The sequence below is a fragment of the Panicum virgatum genome, chromosome 5K (genome assembly GCF_016808335.1).
Source record: "Panicum virgatum strain AP13 chromosome 5K, P.virgatum_v5, whole genome shotgun sequence".
In the NCBI taxonomy this organism is placed as follows: Eukaryota; Viridiplantae; Streptophyta; class Magnoliopsida; order Poales; family Poaceae; genus Panicum; species Panicum virgatum.
Genome location: NC_053140.1, coordinates 56183123 through 56199505, shown reverse-complemented (window position 1 = coordinate 56199505; position 16383 = coordinate 56183123). Strand labels below are relative to the sequence as shown.

The 16383-nt window shown below is 46.5% G+C and overlaps 1 protein-coding gene across 3 annotated transcripts; it reads right to left on the bottom strand.

Moving 5' to 3' along the window:
* Positions 1–3155: 3155 nt before the first annotated feature.
* LOC120708806 (zinc finger protein STOP1 homolog) lies at positions 3156–7535 on the bottom strand. 3 transcript variants are annotated; one of them, XM_039994222.1, is made up of 2 exons: positions 7298–7535; positions 3156–5037 (listed from the first exon to the last, which is right to left on the bottom strand). In XM_039994222.1, exon 2 carries the CDS (start codon positions 4935–4937, stop codon positions 3384–3386), a length of 1554 nt encoding a protein of 517 aa, XP_039850156.1. In that variant the 5' UTR covers positions 4938–5037; positions 7298–7535; the 3' UTR covers positions 3156–3383. The 3 variants fall into 3 exon arrangements, with proteins under 3 accessions (XP_039850156.1, XP_039850157.1, XP_039850155.1); XM_039994223.1 differs by lacking the exon at positions 7298–7535 and adding an exon at positions 6510–7222; XM_039994221.1 differs by lacking the exon at positions 7298–7535 and adding an exon at positions 6681–7215.
* Positions 7536–16383: the final 8848 nt, after the last annotated feature.

The window sequence follows — 16383 nt, the reverse complement described above, 5'->3', positions numbered from 1 at the left end:
TTGGCCCTCGCCCTCGCCGGAGGCAGGCACACGCCGTAGAACTCAGAACACCTGGGACGGAGCCGGCCATGGCGCCGCCACACCGTTCCACCTCCCATGTCTGGAGGGATAAGCATCCCACCTGCCAACGAAGCTCTCAAAACGCCGAAGTGATTCGTACGGCCACTAGACTCTGGCTCGCGTTGGTCGACGCGCGGCGGATCGGAGGCTCGGAGCTCCGCGCATTGTCGAGGTCTCCAGGTCCAGGAGAACGGACAGTCGAGCGAGGAAGAAGCAAGGGCCTTCTTCGCTGTCTTCGAAAATACGAAGGGGATCGGTGGCCGTACCTGTATGATCTGACGGCCAGGATACGCCCAGGGTATGGACGGTATTTGAAACTCCGTCCACCCGGACGGTATTTCATCTGCCGTCCCCCCCCCCCAGGGATCAGGCGCGTGGCCACCTGACCGGGATTGCGGCCCAGAACTTCGCCGCCATGGCCTCGAATGCGAGCTCAAAACCTGCCAGGTGCGCGTTCCAGGCCCCATGCTGGTGTACTGGCCGGCGGGGCTCTTCGGCGCCGTCGTAAGCTCATGCACTGAGGTTCTGCTGCCGCTAGCGGCCACAGCTGACGGCAGTGCCCGGCATCTGACGGAGCACGCCGCGCGCCACGCTTGCAGTCGAACACCTCGATGGTCGCGCCCCGAGAAAGCCAGCCCGCGAAGCAGAGCACCTTGTAGAGCTGGGAGACACAGGGTTCGAACGACCACACGGAGAGCAGCACTCTCGGGCGCGGCGCAGGAAGCGCGGCGGCGTGGTCGGGTTCACTACGTGGAACGCCGGCGGCCGGGACGCATAGTAGAGCAGCAGACTGTTGCATCCGTCGATGATGATCGACGCGTCGTGGCGCGGGAAGAAGCCCATGTCGCCGGCCTCCGCGCCGCCGCCGTCCGGTATACGGCGACGCGCCCGTAGCAGTGGCGGCGATCAGGCCCACCCTGGTGATGGACGGGGTGGACGGTATTTCATTTACCATCCACCCTCGATCTCTTAAGACCGTTGGGTCTCAAATATGCGGCACCGATCAAGTCAAGGTAGGTAGACTTTTCCTCCTTCCCCGCTTGACCGCAGTCCTCCGCGACGACGCGCTGGGATCCGGTGCGCGGGTGTGATGGTTATCTCGCCGGAGCAGACGAGGGGATCGAACGGTGGTGGATCAAGCGCCATTGCTGCCCGTGTAGAGCAGGGCCGTGAGCGCGGGCGACGGCGTGCCGATGCGGAGGTCGACGAGGTTCGTCGCCCGGCTCGCGTGGACGGCCGCCGTTGCCGTGGCAGTGGAAGTGCCAGCGCCGCCGCTCCACATCATCGATGCGGAGGGCGCCGTGACCGCGGCGAGCCGGACGCGGGAGGCCGCCGCGAGGAGACCGCGGTCGTCGACTTTCGTCAGGTCGAGTCGGATGCCATGGCCTGGCTTGCTGGGAACGGTGAAGAACGGCAATTGGAACAGCAGGCCGATGAGGAACCATTGCTTGGACACGATTAGACATGGTACGAAGGGTTTGGTCATTCCTGCTGTATGGATCGATTCTTGACGAGCATGGTTAAGGCAAATTGATAGACAGACAGCCGGACCTCGGTGCCGTGCGGCAGCGAGCGCACGCTGTCCAGCTGCCGAGCTACGGTAGCACAGAGTCTAGTGTCCAAGTCAATGTAGTGGTCGTAGCCAACAAGTAGCCTGTCATGCTTTTGGAGGCTCTTGCCATCGCCGGAGGCAGGCTCGCCGCAGTACTCAGAATGCCAGGAACAGCGCCGCCGCCGGCCATGGCACCACCGTGCCATTCCACCTCCCATGTCCGGCAGGTTAAGCATCCCAGTACCTACAAAGCTCTCGCAACTATCAGAATCGAACGTGATTCTTGCAGCCGCAGGATTCTTGCTCGTTGGGCGACGTGCGGCTCGGAGCTCAGCGCGACGTCGAGGAGAACAACAGTCGAGCGAGGAAGGAGGAAAGGGCCGTCGCTGTCTTCCAAAATCCAAAGGCGGTAGGTGGCCGTACATGCGCGATCTAACGGCCACGAGAGGCCAGGGGGCGGACGGTATTTGAAATACCGTCCACCCGGACGGTATTTCATCTGCCGTCCCCCCCGGTCGTCAGGCACCCCGCGCCGCTGGCCACCTGGCCGGGATTGGGGACCAGATGTTCGCCGCCACGGCCTCGAACGCGAGCTCAATACCTGCCAGGTGCGTTTTCCAGGCCCCATCCACCATGCTGGTGCACGGGTCGAGGCGGCTTGTCGGCGCCGTCGTGGCCTCCACCGTGAGCTGCCACAGCAATGTCGACCTCCAGCGATCGTCGCTCCGCATCGTCGATGCGGAGGGCGCCGTGAGCTCGGCGAGGAGGCCGCGGGCGCCGACGTGCGTCAGGTCGAGTAGGATGCCACGGCCTGGCTTGCTGGGGAACAGCAGGCAGGGAGAAACCATCGATTGGAGTTGGAGGCGATCAGAGCCACGAGGGGGGGGGGGGGGGGGGCGATGGGTAGTTGTCCCTCAGGCCTCAGCTTAAGGGCCGCCTGAGCAGTGGGCTTGCTTGGGGTACGACTGCTGTGAGTCCACGACCCGAGTCTGCAATAATGCAGTGGAATAGGAGAAGGTGGTGCAGCAATGGTGCTAGTTGGTGGGTGCGTGTTTTGTTAGGTTTGGGAGGTCGGAAAAATTAGGCTTCAATTTTTTCGTGATTTCCCCATCTCGCTTCGATTAGGCTTCAATTTCTACAAGCCTTCCTTATTAGCTGTCCAGAATGACCTTCCCTCCCCCCAGCACGCTTGCAAATTCACAGCGTTCAGTATTCAGACGTCAGCGAGGAAGTCAGTCAGAGAAAGAGCAAAAAGAACTCTCTGTATCCATCGTCATCATTATCAATTTGTCAGGTGCAGTAGCGAAAGGAAACTACACCATATCAAGCTCTGCACAAATCTAGCACCGCAATGTTTCGATAGAAAGATCACTCGCTGGTAACTCATGCAGCTCTTTACCAGCAATAACAGAACCAGATTAGCAGCTGGGCAACTTGTTATCGCTGATCTGTGTCATGGGAAATCACCCAGCTAAACGATAGTCTATTTGTCCTCCTATGACAAATTCCCGGCACTACAAACATGTCGCAAGGTCAGCAAAAATGACACAGTAAATCTTGCATGTATATACTGAAAATTGGGGCTATCTCGGTCCGTACGAAATGCTAAAAGTGCTCATTATTGATGACCACCAAATGAAGTACACTTAAGAAAAAAGAAGGCATAACCTAAAATGACTCTTGAATATAGCAAGAACCAGACTAGCATCATGCGTACGCCATACATAAAGGCTGCCAGTGCCCTTGTCGTCATTATCAACGGTGACCTCCATCAGTTGTCTCCATTCTGCTGTACATAACTGCATCCCGAAGGCAGAAAGGAGAAGGGATCCTGAGAGATGTCGAATCCAGGGCGAGTAAAGTCATCCAGTGCGCCAAAGCAAGGATCAAAGCTCAGTGGCGAGTAATAGCCGCGTGCATCATCAGCCATTTTCATGTCAAGGTTTGAAATGCCATCAGACGAGCTGCAAGTGAAGCACCCCATGCTCCTCGAAATTTCATTCATAGGCTCGCTGTCCTGCTGTTGCTCTGATGCTTCTGATACCTTGACGTCATCCATGGGGAGCGCAGGTGTGTGGCCCTGGAAAAGTGCAACATGCCCGAAAAGCTTGTCCTTCCTAGAGAAGGTTGTTCCGCAAGAACAGAGCCACTTGTCACGACCACAATGCTTCTCATGAGTCTTCAAGTCAGCAATCACAGAAAACTTTTTAGTGTTGCAACGGCTGCAGGTGTAGCTCTTGTCACAATGGCTTCGCTTGTAGTGATTCTTCACACACAAGATTGTCTTGAGAGGTTGGAACTTCTTGTGCTCTTTGTTCCGCTTGCAACCCACAAATGGGCATGAGTACCTTGTAACTGGTGCATGATCTGAACCAGAATCCTTCGTGGGCTTGGCAAGAGCTGCGGCAGTCTTGTACTCGTCTCCATGGCCCCTCATGTGCATCCTTAGGTTCGCATCTCTCTTGAAGCCCTTCCCGCAGATCAAGCAGAAATGAGTATGTGGTGCTAAAATCTCCTCCTTTTCCAATTGCAATACTACATAAGAACCAGGGGGTAGATTCTCTCCCTCATGTTCACCATCATCACTCTCCTTTACATCATGGTCTTCCATCGGAGTCGGTTCAGACCCTTCCCCACCACAAGGATTTGGACATTTGATCAGATCATCTCTTTCATCTTGGGTAGTATTAAGGCTATTGATCAGTTCCTCGTAACCAGAGGCCTTTCCAATGTCAGGAATATCGTTCTTGCTGTCTACACTTGGTCGCTGATTAGCATTCATGCCAAAGCCCATAGGAGAACCAAGAGTGTTGCTGAGCTGCCTTACTGCTGGATTGCTGCTAAGTGGGTTCTTCATTGAAGGGAGCAGCGAACCAGCAGTTGTGATAAGCTGGATTATAATGTTAGTGAGATCAGCAGTTATGAGCTGCTGCTTTGCTGCTAGCTCACAGGAACCGCCAGCTACTTGGTTCTCTCGGCTGCTCATGGACAGCACAACATCTTTTACCTGCTTGATCTTCTGCTCAAGGAAAGTTAGGTTGCTTACTATAGCTTGCGGGTCCCAATCTGTACTCTGTGAAAGATTTGGTTCAAATTGGTTGCCAACTTTAGCTTCATTGTCATTAGGAAGATACAAACTGGAGGAAGGAGGCCCAAAGAATGGTGGAATGCCTGGCAAAGATTGGCCAGGTCTTGGAAAATAAAACTGCTCTACTGAATTGGAACGGACAGTCTGTATGTCAGGGTCAGCATTCCTTGCAGTACCACTTGCAACCGATGAAGAAGCTTTCATGGCAGTTTCCAAACTTGACATCCCGCCTTCCATTTCAATTCAATACCACCCGAGTTCTGCTTCCGTACGCCCTTCTACCCCCAGGAAGTACAATCATCTGGCGTAGAATTGATCTACTGGGCGAGTATGAACCCTGAACAGAGAGATTGAGAGATTATATGCAGGGTTTAATTTACCGACCGGTCCGGTCAAACCGGCGGGGTCCGGTACCGGTATACCGGACCGGTTTGGCCGGAAACCGGTCAAATTCAAATTCAAATTCAAAATCGCATGTTCAACCGGTTCCGACCAGCTTACCGGTCGGTTTGACCGGCCGGTTTAACTGGCAACCGGTCGGTTTGACTGGTAACCGGTCAAATTCAATTTTTTTTTTCTTTTTTGGTTTAAATTCAAATGCCCGCAAAGTATACTAAATAAATGTTTGTATAACATATTTTAGCCTAAATAAACCCTCCAACCCTCTTTTGTACTACTTTTACATTGTATTTGTATACTTTTATATGCACACTTTTTTTTGTTTAACTTCAAATCCCCGCAAACCATACTAAATGAACGAATTTTTGAGAAAATTTGACACCATTAGATTCGTCGCACCTTGAAGTATTTTTATGAATTTTTTATTTTTTTGAATTTAAATTTGAATTTTGAATTTGGGCCGGTTTGGTACCGGCCCAAACTGGAACCGGGCCGGATCAGTTTGACCGGTAACCGGTCAAACCGGACCGGTTCCCACCGGTTTGGTGAACCCTGATTATAGGTTGCAGAAAGATAAATTTGAACCAAAGCTGGAAGGAAGCTATGACTAGTGGCCAGCAGAAACGGCCATTCTCGTTCAAAAGAAAAAACGGTGCCTATATCTGTTGACAATCCTACCTCTTTATTTCAGATGAAACATACCAGAAACACGGAACATACATGAAACTTATTTCAGGAAACAACTGGGAAGTTGAAAGGATAGGTTCACCAGCTAGACGAGGTTACTAGTCAGAATCAGATCACTACTTCGCCCATCATGTCCTAGTATTTCACCGAACAAATATTTTTACTGATAGATAACTTCTCGAGATCTTCACTAAAAGACAAGTCAATAATCTAATCTGAACGCATCAAGAGATCTGTGGCCAGAAGAGTATGCATCCGAAAACTCAGGCCATAGCAACATCTAGTAAAAGAGCTTGAAACCTAGCAGAGGCAATCGGAAGGGTGGATGCAAACTTTAAGAAAAGCAACACAAGGTCGACTGAACAAATGATCATTAGGGAATCAGGCGCTGATGGTTCAGTTCAATGAATGACCCCAACGAGATCAAATCGAAAATCCGAAATCTCCTAATCGAAGGGGGGGGGGGGAATCAGTAAACCACTTCCTTCCTTTGTCCCCTCTTGATAAATTTCAAGAATACACAACAAAGGAACCCGAGCCGTAAGCAAAAGTTCCAGATCAAGGGATCTCAAATCCCGCATGTATCACCCTTTCTCCATAACCTCAAGGGTGATTCGGGCCCTATCTCAGATCCTCCTCTACTAAAAAAATTATCTTTATCAGATAGGGCCCGAATCAGACAAAAGCAGGCGGAAATAGAAGAAATTAATACAGGGAAACAACCTTCTAGAATTCTTTAAGCAATCTCGAGAACCATCAAGAGGTGAACAGCACAAATCCCAGATAAATTTCCCCCCATGTTATCCTCGCCACCTCCTCAATCGGTGTTCTCGTTCAATCGAGCCAGCTAGAAGAAGGTCGGTAAGTAAATAAACAATTCAAAGGTGGACTTACAAAGCAAGCAGGTCGGAATTGCGGCTCCCGGGCGAGAAAATGGGAGCCCGGTAGGCGGATGAGGTGGGTTTATAGGAGGAGGAAGGAGCCCCGAGCCTTCCTGCCCGCTCCCCCCTCGTTGACCTCACGAGCTCCCCGCCTCACCTCTCTCCCCCGGTTACTGATGCCGCACTGTTCGAGCTCCGTTGCGGTGCGCCTCCCACCCAGCGCGGCGCCGTAACGTGCTCCAGCCTCCAGCTGCTTTGTACAGTGGATAGTAAGCCCGTTTGGTGTGGGGCTGTGGTGTCAGTCTATCCCTGAGGTCAGCGAAGGGCGCAGCGTGTGCTCCAGCGGCGCACGGTAACCAGAACGAATCCCGTGTTTTGGATCTCACCAGCATCCTAGCGCGCACGTTAAAAAAAAATAGTATGCATGGAGTACTAAAAAGAAGAGGTGTGGCTCGGCTTGGCTGCATCAGCAATTTAGCATCGTCGGTAGACGGACGGACGGGGGGATGCGATGCGAAGAGAGAGGAGAGTAGAGGCGTCGGATCGGCAACTGGCTAATGCTCCATTCAACATTTTAATGAAAAAATATTAAATCAACATTTCAAAAATATTGAACCAATATTTTCTCACCTTCTTTTTGGTGCTGGCGGCGAGCGGCGGGTGACAGTGCCGGAGTTCTGGCGGGCCTGCACAGAAAGCACGTCGTCCGACGGCGGCGCTCCCGCACGAGCACAGAGATGTTGCGCGTGGCGAGGCGGCAGGTGGGGAGGCGCGCGGCGGTGCGCAGATGGCGGCGGGCATAGGCACGGCGTGGGAGAGAGGAGAGTTGGGGGAGAGAGGAAGCTAAAATTTAGATGTAGATCTAAACAGTTGTAATTGTTATAAGACACTGGGAGATATGGAAGGAAAAAATGTATGGAATTACCGCGTCTCAAACAAAAAAAATCAGGTGCTTGAGCGGTGGGCCCTGTTCCTCGCGGGGGATTCGAAGGCTTGGGAAAGAAAAAAAGAAAGGTCTCGTCAAAAAAGTGTGAGGCCCAATTCCAACGAGGGCCCACCGGCTCGCGTCGCGTCGTTCTCTTCTCTGCTGTGTGTGGGTAGCGCTTGCCCTTCATCCTCACACTGCCTTTCCATGGTGCCGCCATCGCCATGGACTCGACTAGATTAGGTTGGAATCGAGTGGGTCCCATCCTACCCGGCCAATGGGGGAAAAGTAGTCGTGGCAAATAGGGCATGCCAAATTTGTGGGAATAGCTGGGAGTTATGCTGCCTTTTTTAGTGCTGATTTTGTACAACGTGATGCTATTTCGCTGGATTTGTGTTTGTGTTACTGGGGCCTGCTTCATGTGCAAGCATGGGCATCAGGGCATCTGATCAGCAGAGAATAGGTGCTCTATTCCTCGCAAAAAAAAAGAATAGGTGCTCTATTGAAGATTAAATAATCGCTCCACCTGGTCCCAAATATTGTGCACTTCGACCAGTATTTTTTTAATTCGAACAGCAATGTACTATTTCAAAAGAGTAGTATATTTACCCTTTACTATTCTAAAAAACGAAAAGATGATCAGTGAGTTGATTTTGCTGGTTCTCTCTTGCTGCACCTCGAATAGCTGATGTTCTAAGGTATATATTTTTTACTACTACCTCTTGTTCAAATTATAGTTCATTTGACATTTTTATCCTAAACTTGACCACTCGTCTTATTCAAAAAATTCGTACAAATATTGTCAAATTTATGTCATTCTTGCAAATATTGTTAAATAAGACGAGTGATCAAACTTAGAGTCAAAAAAATTAAATAACGACCTATAATTTGAAACGGAGGGAGTCGACTATTATAGTAGAGTAGCAATCTTCCAACTCCCCTCCGAAAGGGGCAATTCCATGATTCACGAGGGAAATATGTTGTTATCCCACCAAATACTCATGTTCTGGATTGTTCCCAAATTATGACAGGTGTGGTATTGTGATGCTCCAAAGGTGAACTGAGATTGAGAATGAAGCTTTCCTGGAGCTGAAAAAACCCAAGGCTGCAAATACAACGGTGTAGTGTAGTGTAGTGTAGACCACGCTATCCAGTCCCCACGACGGCACAGCACGCACCACAACAGCCACGGCCCCAGAAGAACCATATCGAGAGCCCGGCCTTCTTTTGACATCATCGCTGAGGTCACAGGGAACAAAAACAGAAGAGATCAACAGGAGCCTACTGGGACCTGCTCCTCCAGCAGTCCAAATCAGTCCTGCGTGGACCCGGGCCCACCCCTCCGCTTTGCTTAAAATAGGATCAGTACACACCAAGCTCCAATCCGATCTCACTTGGAGGACCTCTCTAGTGCCACGTGTGATCCCACATGTTTACACTTGGCCCACTAAGGTGTCAGCATCTTCTTCTTCTTTTTTGAAAAGGAAGGTGTCAACATTTTGCCATATTTTCTATTTTAATTTGTTATTATCCAGAGAACTAGGACAACTCTGTGATGGATCGCGGTTGACCACGGAATTTAATAGGGTTCTGAAAGCAGTGCCGATTGCTATAGCGAAACAATAGGGTATGTTAAAGTAAGACAGCGAATCAGCAGGTGAGCAATTGTCTGTCCAACTGACTTGTAACCCACAAATAAAGGAGAGACTTAACCGGCAAAGACAGATCTAGTTGATCTCCTAAACAAATTCAAAAATGAAGGTCAAGCATCACAAGGAAAGCATCAAGAATTAACATCTTGACGGGAACCCAAGCCTCGGAATAAATTCGATCGACATGCTTGCAAGACAGAGAACCAAAATGAAACAGGGAAAGCTGAATGAGTAGGGGTCGCAAAGAGGTGACTCTTAGGTGCATCTTCAACTCTCTTTAGTTCAAAATTTTATATTATATCTCCAAAATGATATTATATTTTGAAAAATGATATTATATTTTGAAAAATAATATTATAATATTTTGAACTAAAAAGAGTTGGAGATGTACCTAAAGAATATTAACTTGCACCCCTGTAAACGAGAGATTCCACGGGCACAGAAACGTGCACGTAAATCATTGCCGTTTGCCAATAGGGGTGTGTTTAGTTTATTTTGCAAAAATGTGTAAAGATGTAAATAGGGCATTTGAAGTATTAAATGAAGTTTATTTGCAAAAATTTTTGCATAGATGAGTTGTAAATCGCGAGACGAATCTAATGATGCTAATTAATCCATGTTTAATCAATAATTAGAGGATGGTTACTGTAGCATCACTGTTGCAAATCATGGATTAAGTAGGCTCATTAGAATCGTCTCGCTATTTACAGCCCATCCATGCAAAAAGTTTTGTAAATAGACTTCATTTAGTACTTCAAATTAGCAAAATACCATTTCACTTTAATGCGTTTACGGTTTTTTTTGTTTACATGTAAAAGAACTAAACAGGGACTAGGTTTGCTGGGACCATAATGCCGTCGCCACATGAAAAGATACTTTGAGCCCCCCCCCCCCCCCCCCCCCCCCCTTCCTGCTGCACCGCACATCAACCATGGCCCAACATCTTTCCGCATCAGCTGACAGCTGGTTGACAATTTTACCATCCATCCTAAAATAACTGCACTTCTAGATTTGAGATGAAGAGATCAATGTTGTTAAGAAATTATGTATCTACCTCTATAAAAATGTAATCATTGCACTTTAAAAATAGAGAGTAGAAAAAGACAACTAGAGTTAGGTTGTTTTATATAGGTGTACTTATTTTACGATAAATTTTAAATTCTAAAAATGCATTTATTATGGAGCGGATGGGAGTACGCGACTATGCACCGCAACTTTCTCACCCTAAACTTGGATTTTTTTTTATATAAAAAAGTTGCAAGCTTGAATCTCCGCAATCCAAAAGGTAAATCAAGGCGAGCTTTGCTCTGTGATGAACTGATCACGTATAGATGCTTGTGGCATTACTTGGTTGTAATTCGTAAATACATCACTATGTAGCAGCTTGTACAGGCAACCCTGATGGACATAGGCACTGAACAATTTTGTAATTACACTATACAGCATCATCTTGAGGCGTAAGCCAACTTGATCTTCCCACAGCCAGCCTCGAGAGCATCAGCTCGCACAGCATCACTGTATCATGCCCTTATTCCTACCGCACCAAGCAGCATATGCAAACAAAACAGGCATAGGCTAATTTGATATTCCCACAACAACATCAGGCTGTCAGACAGCTTCGAGCAGCAGCTCAAGCGCGGCAGCATCTGATTCAGGTGATTTCTCACTGCAATACTGAAATCTGCTCGGCACGGTTGCAAAATGTAGCATCTCTTTGAACCTGAAGGTCACACTCCTCCACTTCTTTGCTAGCAACACGATCTCAGCCGCTCTCTACTAAACCAACCAAGATCTAAAACTTGATCTAGATCCAACGGTTAGATGCTTAGGCCAATGATACCACCAGAAACATGTAGGACCGGGAGTCATTGTGTGACAGAACCGCCAAGTTAAACGGCTTAATTAAGCGTAATGGCCATCATCTAAACGCATCAGGCGCATTAGCTTAATTAAGTGTAACCTGACAGCCTGTTTCCAACCCACAGGCCGATCGAAACACACCAGAAGTCTCGCGCAACGGCGAGCACAGACGGTACCAGCATAATATAATTTCACAAAAATAGATAATAACATAAATATTTACAAAACAGCTTTAAATTTGGAATTTACATAAAATAAATGACAGTAGCGGAAGAGAATATAATCTGAGAGAAAGAAATTCGATTGAGAACCAATAAAACAAGACGATAACTATGAACACGTGTGAGGACGTCACATCGAGCCCACTGATGCGAATCCTGGTTAGCTTCTATACCTGAAATAGGGTAAACAACAAACCCTGAGTATACTAATACTCAGCAAGACTTACCCGACCAGTGGGTATAACTTAGCCCACATATCTAGACATGCTAGGCATTTGGCTGGTGGTTTGTTTTTGCGGAAATAGCACTAGAAGTGTATCCTTACTTTCAACATTTTAGCCACATATTTTATATAGCTAGACTCACACTAAAGTTTGCCTGTCTACACACACAGGTGGAGCATCCAAATAAGATTAAGAATTTATATCCATTTTTATATCTCTAAAACTCTAGCTCATTCGCTACGGTGTGACAAAGAGACCAAGGCCCTCATAACCGCGAGACACGACGAATCGATCCGATTTAACCTTGCAAGGTGGACCTAACCAACACGGCACGTATTGGCCCCGTCGGACTATACATGCCAACCATTCCCCTCCTCGCCTCGAACTACAGGAACCAGCCCAACGACATATGGTCAGCCGAGCTCAACGTGAGACCACCAAAAGTAAACATATGCAACCCAATTCTCCGCGACTACTCGACTCGCCCCAGGAGTTGGGTGCGGGTTCCTGTACTTTCGAAGCAATGCAGTACTCGGCTTACCGGTTTCGACTACCTCCTACTTCCGGCATGCGGTTAGTACAATTCAATCCCCGATCAGCACTGCCACAACGACCGGTCCTTAATCGACACGGACGGGACTAAGACACACAGAAACCCTGTCCTGCTGCCATACCTATCCATCATTCCCGCCCGGTCTCACATCTCCATATCCAATACAATCCATTTCACAAATACTGAAGTATAAAGATAATAATGTATCTCGCGAGTAACCGGCAATTACTCGGCTTCTAAAGTTTCCTATGTCTCGCGAGTGACACGAAGTCACCCGACTTTTACCGGACTCTTTTAGCCTGGCACCACTATCGACCTAGACATACTAGTAAAAATTCGGGGAAACCTAAGGATCATGCAGCGAGGGTTCCAATCAATTCCTAATACGTAATGCACAAGTAATAGATAAAACATATATATAGTGAAGCATAATTTAAAATAATAGGACATGCACCGGGGCTTGCCTGAGGGTAACACTAGGTTAGTGTTAATTAGATGATACTCGCTTGGCGAGCATCTGCCTTCGGTCATGCATATTGGGATCCATCCATCCATCTTCTAGAGGCGTCCACCATTCACCGTCTTCTGGCTCGGCTTCAATGTCACATCCCTCACGTGGTTCATCTATCGTACCTAAATGAAATGCAGCAATGCATATGTATGAATGCACAGTTCTGAGTTGCTCAACAATATAGATGCTATTATTTTTCCTTCACGATAAAGTTGTAGTCTAATAAGTAGCAAACAATCATATCACATGGGCAATCGTTTATAGAGTAGTTAACTATATTTCTAACTATCCTTGGCATCATGATCAACGGCACAAAAGAAGTTCACTAACTGCACGAACAAGCAATAGTTGATTCCTATAACATGCAGGTCATAGCTTGCTAATAATTAAATAACTCAGTATATAAACAACAACAATTTCAGAAAAAAAAATATTCTAAACAGAAGGTACAAGGAGAAATCTACTCTGTAAAAATCACGTCATTTCATGCATCCATTTAATCCGAATAATTCATTCATTCAGACAACTCCTAGAGCAAAATTGAATTACACAGGTCAGACCAGAGCAAAACAGAACCTGAAATTTTAACAGGAGGTCGACACAGGGATGAATTAGCTACTGTGAATTTTTCATGATTTTATCTACACAGAATTAATTCTGAGAAAATAAACAAAACGGACATCAATATAACAATATTCATTTTTAACTTCTGTTCTATTCATGAATTGGTGCTCAAACTTCATGGACAAGCTAAGCTACTCAAAAAGAACATACAGAAATATTTTCATGATTTATTACGAACAGAAACTATTTACCATAAATAAAGTCTACTAAACAAGGATTAAATCAAATAAATAGCTACACCAGAGAACTAATCATGAAATTTTTATAGCAATACTAGTGTTATAAGAACAAACTACCATAAAAGTTTCATTGCAAGACCTAGCTTCAAACAGTAGTTAAGAAAAAGATAAAATCAACCAATATTTATGCACTAGTAACACAAATCAAATTCTACAGCAAAAACTTGCAACTAACACCTACCCTATTATGGTTCTACTGCATAGATCTCTTCAAGAGGATTCCAAAACAACAAGATTTTCTATTTTACGAATTTTCTACGAATTGATATTGAATTTCAAAGTTTACAGCTAGAAATTACAAAGGAGTCCTTAAAGCACTATTCATCTGAGTCATGGACTTCGCAGAAAACACCCTGGGATTCTTTCTATTGCTGTCTGGAGTCCCTGGTCGCGAAAAACAGGGGAGGGGTGAAAGGGAAACGGTGATTCCGGCCATGGGAGGGCTAGCCGGCGGCGAGGGAGGGGTGGAGGAGCGAGAGGAGATCGGCGCGGACCTGTAGGTGGCCTTGGAGCGCGAGGAGGTGGTCCGTGGTGGCGGTTCCACGGCGGGCGGCGGGTGGCAGTGGTACTGTGCCGCTGCGGCGGCGTTCCGGCGTGGCTGGGCAAGCGGGGTTGGGCCGTGGAGAATCAGTGGGAGGTGGAGAAGCTATTTCGGTGGCCGGCTTGGGTGGAGGAAGGCCGGAGGTGGGAGCGCGGCGTGCAAGGCCGGTGGCAGCCATGGCGGGCGACGAGGCGCGCTCTGGGCAGCAGGGGAAAAGGGCTGGGGCTCGGCTCTCGCGTGAGCAGGGGAGAAGCTTCGTGCGATGCGTCGTTGTGGCGTGCGCGAGCGGCGCCGTGGCCAAATTGGCCACGGTGACCACGCACGGGAGAGAGGGAGCAAGCTACACGTGGGCTTGATATTTTTGACTCCATTTGAATTTTCAAATTGTGTTTAGCACTCCTAATTGATTGCTAATTGAGGGGCGTTACAATCCTACCCCCTTAAAGAAATCTCGTCCCGAGATTTAAGTGGAGAGAAAGTAAAGGAGACCAATCGATAAACTAAGGACAAGGATCGGTCGATGTGGTGCTAGTTTCTAGATTAATCAACGTAGTTGGGTTTTATTGGTATAAACATTACCAGTTGATTTGCTAATTCCTTACTCAACCTGGTGCTAGAAAATGTAAGTTTCATAGCAATCACACTGTCATTACCTAGCTGGAGATTAACCGTGTCACAGTGTGAACTAATCAAATGTTTTTCCACACTAGAAAGCTCCAGGGCTTCAGCTTTTGCTGTGAATGACTGTAGATAATATATGTGGACACAATCACCATCAATCGTTAATCAAAACACCATTACCGAGCATACGACGAGAATTCACATGTAGCATAGATAGGTCATGCATGGATAAGCATTATGAGAATGAGGGATAGCAAGGAGGTGATCTAAAAATGGAGGCATGATATGAGAGAAACAGAGACTAACCATCACAGACTGCAGGAAATAAGACTCTTGCTTAAGTTTCACACACAGCTTGCGTCCACCGACAAGATTACCGGATCAACAATCACCATGAGATTCAGTCTGGCTGGGCAGCAACAGGAGATTAAGACCGATAACCATTCAGGAACCTTAGAGAACTATAAACGAAACAAGCAGGATACATGGAACAAAACCGATATGCTATCCAGAGACTTGGCTGACAGAGCAACGACATGAGTTACAAGGAAAACATGCTGAGGCCATGATAGAAAAAGAGATTTAACATTGCACTAGATCATCTTTAAGATAAGCGACAGAGAGGTTCAACAGTGAATGTCAGATATGATTTTGTCCAGCAGGTACATGAGCATACCACAGACATAAGCAATTATTGAGAAAACTTAGTTGGGATTAGCGAGTCAACAAAAGGTCTACATTATGCATAAATTCTGATTTTTGCAGCACAAACAACTGTCTCACTTTTGGCTACGTTTTCACGTAGATCCCAAAAGAGGATCCCTATTTATTTTGGCGCTGTGGCCCCACAACTATTGGTTGATTGGGCCTCTGATTAGAGCGCGAAACGGGATCTTATCGGTTCTTATCGTTTTCCCATTCCCTCAATTTTCTCGGCATTTTGAGCACCGAAAATTCCAACACTAGCATCACTGTTGTGCGATGGGGTTGGATGGGTTTCATATTTATTATCTTATTATTTGGCCAACAAACGGAGTCTCCATGTTCGCTCTCAAGGTCTAGAAATTCTCACGTTAATCGTAAAAAAATTGAAAAATAAAAATTACCCACCACTGCCATTACGATAAAAATTAGCCTAAAATACCCCTGTGGCTAATTAAAAATCACCCACCAATGCCATTATGAAAAATTAAATATAAACTACCATTTAGCTATGTAACAGTTACAAATATATACTATTAATAAAAACTAAAGCTAACAACAATCAATCAAAATAAAATAAAAATAATTATCTGCATAATATTATTAAAGCTCAACAAATCAAATTGTCATTATAGGTAGATCATAGTTGAATTGTTTTAATCAATAATAAGACATAATTTACGATAATGAACATGATGATGTATGGTAAAAAAATAGTATAACCTTTAAGTAAGGATACAACGATATGCAAATTTTTGAATTTTTAATACTAGCCGCGCATATTTGGCCAACAAACGGAGTCTCCACGTTCGCTCTCAAGACCTAAAAATTCCCACGTTAATCAGAGAAAAATAGAAAAATAAAAATTACCCACCACTACCATTACGATAAAAATTAGCCTCAAATACCCCTGTGCCTAATTAAAAATCACCCACCAATGCCATTGTGAAAAATTAAATATAAACTACCATTTAGCTATGTATCAGTTACAAATATATACTATTAATAAAAACTAAAGCTAACAAAAATCAATCAAAATAAAA

What these genes read in the sequence shown, in the direction of transcription:
- LOC120708806 (XM_039994222.1), bottom strand. Translation starts at nt 4,937, where the DNA reads ATGGAAGGCGGGATGTCAAGTTTGGAAACTGCCATGAAAGCTTCTTCA.